This window comes from Crocodylus porosus, unplaced genomic scaffold (assembly GCF_001723895.1).
Source record: "Crocodylus porosus isolate Cpor-Errol unplaced genomic scaffold, CroPor_comp1, whole genome shotgun sequence".
In the NCBI taxonomy this organism is placed as follows: domain Eukaryota; kingdom Metazoa; phylum Chordata; order Crocodylia; family Crocodylidae; genus Crocodylus; species Crocodylus porosus.
In genome coordinates, this window is record NW_017728886.1 from 6,889,999 (window position 1) to 6,896,600 (window position 6,602).

Below are 6,602 nucleotides of genomic sequence, written 5' to 3' on the forward strand. Positions count from 1 at the left end.
GAAAGTCCAGGAAGACGATGTCCACTGCTACCCCTGCATCTAAGGATTTGGTGACCCGGTCGTAGAAGGCCGCCAGGTTGGTCTGACAGGACCTGCTGCTAATGAACTCGTGTTAGTTGCCCCTAAGCATAGTCTTTCCTGCTAGTCCCTCATAGACATATGCCAGGATAGTTTTCTCAAAAAGCTTCCCCAGGACCAAGGTAAGACTAACTGGCCTATAGTTTCCCGGATCCTCCTTCCTCTCTTTTTTGAAACTGGGAACCACATTGGCCCTTTTCCAGTCCTCCAGCACCACACCAGAGCAGCACACGTGCTCGTACAGCCATGCCAGGGGTCCCACAATTACCTTAGCCAATTCCCTCAGCACTCGGGGGTGGAGATCGTCATGACCAGCTGATTTGAATATGTCCGGTCCCTCCAGAAGTTCCTTGACTAGGTCATCACTGACCCTGGGCCTGGCAGTGCCTCCCCTGGGTCCATCAGGGATCCCGGTGTGGGGGAGACCTGTTCCCTGCTCAGAAAAATGGAGGCAAAGAAATTGTTAAATAGGTTAGCTTTGCTGTCTTGTGCGACAACCAGATTTCCTGGCGTGTCCTGCAGAGGTCCCACATTACCCAGTACCTTCTTTTTACCCCTTATGTATTTAAAAAAGGACTTCTTGTTGTCCTTGATCTGGGTCACTAGTCTCTGTCCCATCTCTGCCTTGGCGCCCCCCTGTAGCCCCAAGCAACTGAGGTGTAGTCCTCCCTGGTGATGGCCCCTCCCTTCCAATGGGTGTGCACCTCCTTTTTAGCTAGGAGACGTTTCCAGATGCTTTTGGTGAGCCTTTGCGCCCTCCTGCCCCCTTTGATCCATGTAGGGATTGCCACTCTTTGGGCTTGGAGGATCGTCTCCTTAAGGAACGACCACTTTTTGGACACCCAACTCTCCCCTGCTCCAGGACTTCAGTCTCTCCCCAACTGTTCTCCTTAACTCATTGAAATCTGCCCTCCTGAAGTCCAGGGCTGCTGCCTTGCTACAGACCTTTGCCACCCTGCACTGGATGGTGAATCCCAGCAGGTGATGATCACTGTTGCCCAGGTGGTCGAGCACCCGCAGCCCCCGCACCAGGTTGTCACCTGTGGCCGGCACCAGGTCCAACAAGGCGTGCCCCCTGGTGGGGCTGTGCACCTCCTGGGTTAGATGAAGGTCCTGTATCTCAGCTAGGAACCTACATGAGTGGTCAGACCTGGCTGACTGTTCCTCCCAGCAGATGTCACCCATGATGACCACGTCCTTTGACCTAACTACCTCCATGAGCTGACTTAAGAATTCCTGATCTAGCTCTTCCCCTTGCTTGGGTGGTCTGTAGTAGACCCCCACCTTTAAGTCCCTCTCTCCCCGACCTCCTTGTATCCTAACCACAGCACTTCTTGTTGCCTGTTCCTTGCTATGTGGCTTCCTCCTTGTTTTGTGAGCATGAAATTTGGACTAACCTTACTGACCAGAGCAGGTATAAAAGTGGGGTTGGAGCTGAGCAAGCATTCCCCAGCCCAAGTGTATGCAACCCCAATTCATTATTCTCAACACCACCTCTTGACCTAGCCCTGGATGCTGCCTGTGCAAGTATGTCAACGAGCTGGGCAGTTGTTGAAGATTTGGAGTGAGAAATTGCCCTGCCTTTTCTCTTCTGTCCACGACTGACTGTTGGGACCTTCTGCAGAAGTGAGACTAGCACACACATCCATTCTGTTGTCACTACCCCCTCCTTTCCTCTGTACACTATCATAGCTGAGCCCCATTAAAAGTCCCAGGTGCCAGACTGTATTGCCTCACCTTTCTTTGCCTTTGCGGATGCTTTCAGAGATCATGGTGATCCTTAAAATAAATTCAGCAAGCAAAAGGAGTGGATGGGGCAGGATAGCCAACCTGCTCCCCATGTGATCCTAGCCTCAGTTCTGATGTCTGGAGTTCCTTATGTTTTTGCAGGGAATGTCTAATGTGGTAGGAGGTAAAAGGCTTTTGATCTGTCCAATTTGGTAGAGAGGTGCTGCTCTCTGGGCCTGAATCTGTCTTGTCTGGCTGCTTCTGGATTGTGATCCTCCAAACCAAAGGGTTCGGTGGTCAGTAATATCATCTTGTTACTGACTTCCCTAGCAGCCTAAAAAAACTGATCAGATAAGCCTGCCCAGGAAGTTGGATAGGGCTGAGGAATTACCTGCTTATCTGGACCTCTCCATTGTCAGTTTTGTTCTGGAGCTCTGCCAGTTGTCCAGTGCTATAGGAAGATGCTGTCCCTTAAATTATGTATAAACTCATTCTGGCTGCTCCTTTCTTGAGTGATGCAGACTGTCCTTGTATAAGTCAGATGGCCTAACGAGAAGTAATAGCTGCAGGCTAAAACCAGACACTTTGAAATAAGAAACAGGGCAATTTAATCATGAAGACAGGCTCCGGGGGACTGTAGTGTATTTTCCATCTCTGGAGAGTTTTGTGTGGCGGCTGGATGCCTTTCTGGTAGTTCTGCTGTAGTTAAACACAAGTTTTTGGCATCAGTACAGGATTAACTGGCAGAAATGCATTAGCCTGTGATGCACAGAAAGTCAAACTAGATGGTCTGATGGCATTTTTGGCCCCAAATTCTCCAAATCTGTGAAAGCAGAATAAAAATTTCCTAGACTGTCTGTGTCTAGCAGAATAGGCTGAGGAGGCTCCTGTGAAATCCGCAGAGCAAGAATAATGAGTGCTAGAGTCCTGTCTCATTTTTCCTCCTCTGCTCCCTACAGGTGGAGTATTACAACCATCACACAGCCACGTGGCATCCCGTCGCCAGCATGCTCAACAAACGCTGTCGGCATGGAGCTGCCTCCCTGGGCAGCAAGATGTTTGTGTGCGGGGGCTATGACGGCTCCGGCTTCCTCAGCATTGCTGAAGTTTACAGCTCCATGGCGGATCAGTGGTACCTGATCGTCCCTATGAACACTCGGCGGAGCCGTGTCTCCCTGGTAGCAAACTGTGGCCGCCTTTATGCTGTGGGTGGCTACGACGGACAGTCCAACCTCAATTCGGTAGAAATGTACGACCCGGAAACTAATCGCTGGACGTTCATGGCCCCCATGGTATGTCACGAAGGAGGGGTTGGTGTGGGGTGCATACCACTCCTAACCATCTGAAGAAGGAAGCACAAGGCGGCCGTCGTCAAGTGACAATCTTGGGAGAGACCCAACGAGGGTGTAATAATGTGATATTGAGAGGTACATTTCCAGGTGCTCGTGTCATTCATGAACACACACAAACTGTCCTAAAACCACCCTGTAACTTGCGTGCTGAGGTTCCAGATAGACGAATAATTTGCCATTCAGATTGCGTGCGCGGATGTGAGCGAGACTTGCCCACCTCTCTCCTGGACTGGGTGTCAAATGTATCCCGTGGCTGGTGCAGTCTTCCCCTTGCCAACCATTGCTTTGGGTACAGCGTTGATCCAGGCAGGGTCTACCACAGGTGGTGCTTTTGAGAATCACCGCTGGAGTCTCTGTGCTGTGGTTCGACTCCGCGTAGATCTGTGTTGGGATCAACTGGAAGGGAGTATAAGCAGTATGTTCAGGGCAAACAACCCAAAAGTCAGGATCTAGTTTATCATTAACAAATAACTGGGGTATTGCAAACAGGCTGGTTCTCTCTATCTTGTTACCAGGCACGCTAGATCTGCTCAATATTACAAGAAGAAGGGACTCTGTCACCAATGTTGGTTCTTAGAAGTCTGTGGTTGGGCAAATGCGTGGAAATGGGTAGCCCCTTTGCATCTGAGGTGCTGTCCTTATGACCAGCATTTTGCTAACTCCTTTGAATGTAACTTATTTTGTTCTGCTTGATCAGGAAAAATGGCTCAAACCATTTTAAGAAGGGGGCAGGGGATGAGATGTCCCTCCTTCCTCCCCTCCCAATCTTTCCAAAAAACTAGGTTACAGTAGGGTGTTATGGGGTGGGGGAGGGGAGAAATATAAATGACACCAGCAGTAAACTTAGATTTAAGTAAGAAAATGGCCAAAATGTTAATAATAAAGGTGTCTCTTTCAAAATAAAATCTCTATTTTAGTTTTGCAAAAGTTAGGCAAGATGCATACAAGAAACAGCTGGGTCACAGGGTGATCAAGGTTGGTTCTTCTGATCTTTCAAGCAGAGGTGAAAACCCAGAGCCTCGCCTTGGCCTTCCTTTGGAAATTCCCTGCTGTGCATTCAGCTGTTTTTGATTTCACAAAAATGTCCTGTGGGTTTTGAAATACAGAGTTGGCCCCACTGCGTTGTGATCTGCTGTGTTTCTTGTCTCTGTCCAGGAAGGGCCTGCTATATTCATTTGCTTCAGACAGCTCAGATACAGACTTGACCTTTATGGAGAAATACGGTGTAGGGACAGGCAGCAAGAGTTTGCATAACAGACGTAATGTGAGTGAGTGGAAAGTCATGCGTATGTAAACACTCACTACAGCCTAAGCTTTTAGTCCATCAAGCATTTTGCATTTTCAGTTTCATAAGTGAGAAAGATCTTTACAGCATGGCCAGGTGATATGGTACCAGTTGACTAGCAAAAGTTTTCTGTTCCTGGGAGGGAACAAGCAGTCAGCCTGGAAATCTTTATCCATGTGTTCTCCTGTCACACAGTCTGCTGGCAGAAGAATAGGTGCTATCTCTACCCCTTCCTCCCTGACTCTCTCATAATCTCCTTGTCCGTTGTTTTTAATGGTTGCACATGAAAGGACAAGCGGGCCCGTGTCCTGCAGCTGCTTCACTTGTGGCATGTACCACCTGACAAATACTTTGGAGTCCTTGGGCCTGCACCTTTGCCCTGGAGACTTGAACAAGAGGCATTGTAAGGGGATGGTGTCTTACAGGCCTGGAACGTGGATACCTGGGTCTGAGTTGCTCTTCCCATGTTGCTGCCTGGTAGCTGTTCCAGTCACCCAGATGCTGTTGTGCAGCCTTGATGAAGAAGTGTGTCACCCTGGCCGTTTCCTTCGACAGTAGATCCATGCTGCAGCGATTCATTCGGAGCACATCTCAGTGGTTGGCGCATTGTTGGGTTAAAATATACATCACTTGCAAGATTCGCTGAGCAGGCTCTGTGGCTTTCCACTGGCTGAGGCACTTCTGGGAGGAAAAACACTATCTGAAACCTTCTCTTTTTGCTTGATCAAAAATCAGCAGCATTCTCAATATCCAGGTAGGCTTTCTGACTCCCTCAGCCAGCCCTTCAGTGCAGCCAGCAGTAACGGCATCATCAAAGAATTCGATCGGCACAAGACCTAAAGTCGAAATGCCCAGGCCAACAGGACAGGGTATGGACAACATGGCCAGGACAGACTCCTTCATCCTCAGAGATGATATTTAAATATATCCAACTTGAAGTAAACGTGTGTTAGCTCACTCTTGTTTCTCTCACATGCAGAGCTCTCTGCCCAGCGCACATCCTCCTGCGGGAGTCCGCAGTAAACCCCCAAGTCGCAGCTTCCACCGTTGCGCTGTGTGAGGATGCTGAGATCACGGCAAGCTCCCACGGGTAGAACAGCTGGGCAGGAAGGGAAAGGCCCTTCTACTCAAACACTAATCTCTTTCATCGACAGAGGGGGCAGAGAAAACAGCTGAGTTTGCTGCCTTTTGTGTGAACTTTTGAAAGTGCTAAAGCTTGTTTATGGGGGTTTGGGTCCAGGGAGGCTTCGTGCACAGCCCACCTCTGAGCCAGCCCGGGCCAAGGGTGCTCCCCACCTCTTTATAGGGGAGTCTGAATGTCCTTGCTTTTGAAAACCCCCAATGCAGTTGAGGTTTCTAACTTTGGGTATATACATGTTGTCTATATATTCTGGTACTGGTGTGTTTTAGGTGTCGTATGAGCATATCTAGTATAAATGTGGCTTGTCCTGGTATATCTCTTCCCCCCCCCCCCAATCTATATATCAACAAGTGGGTTGTGCTTGAGGGTAAATTAATTTGGCATTTCCCTGCTGCTAATACTCGATTCCAGCCTTTTCTGAAGGAGACCAAAGCTCGTTTCCAGGGCACGAACTGCAGGGTGCTAAAGAAATCAAATGGTTTGCGGCACACTGCAAGTTTATAACTAGTACGCCTTGGAGACAGGATGGGATTTTATTTGCTTTTCCATGGTAAGGCTTATGGCAAGGGAAGGAACTAGCAGCATTTTTCCATTGCTAGTCCTCTTTCCAAGCTGTTTCAGTTGGGCACTACAAAGGGAGATTTTTAAGGGGCACACGTTCCTTTGCTTCCCTCTCCCCCCATTGCTGCTTTTTAATGGAGCGTGGCATTGACACAACTTCCGGCAGTTGTGCAAGAATCACATCATTGATGTGATGTGAGGGGCTGCACTCTCGAACACGGGGATCTCTTGTCTTCTGTCCATGTAGCAATCCTTTATCTGAGCTCCCCCCACCGCTGCAGTGATATACTTGCATTATTGTACATCCAGAGATTTTACCACTCTGCTAAAATTGCACTGAGGGTGTGGATGAGTAGATTTTTTACTAGGCTGCACTTAGTTATTACACAAGCCGGCTCAGCCTCCAAGGTGTTACTGCCTCTTGCCTGGCGGTAGAGGGTAACTGTAGAGCTGCAGT

At 48.9% G+C, this 6,602-nt stretch overlaps 1 protein-coding gene across 1 annotated transcript in view; it reads left to right on the plus strand.

The window, feature by feature from the left end:
• Positions 1-5,165, plus strand: part of KLHL18 (kelch like family member 18) — a 37,457-nt gene extending 32,292 nt beyond the window's left edge. The window contains exon 10 of the mRNA XM_019545966.1: positions 2,766-5,165. Coding sequence (XP_019401511.1) covers positions 2,766-3,152 — 387 coding nt within the window. The 3' untranslated portion in view covers positions 3,153-5,165. The remainder of the gene's footprint in view (positions 1-2,765) is intronic.
• Positions 5,166-6,602: the final 1,437 nt, after the last annotated feature.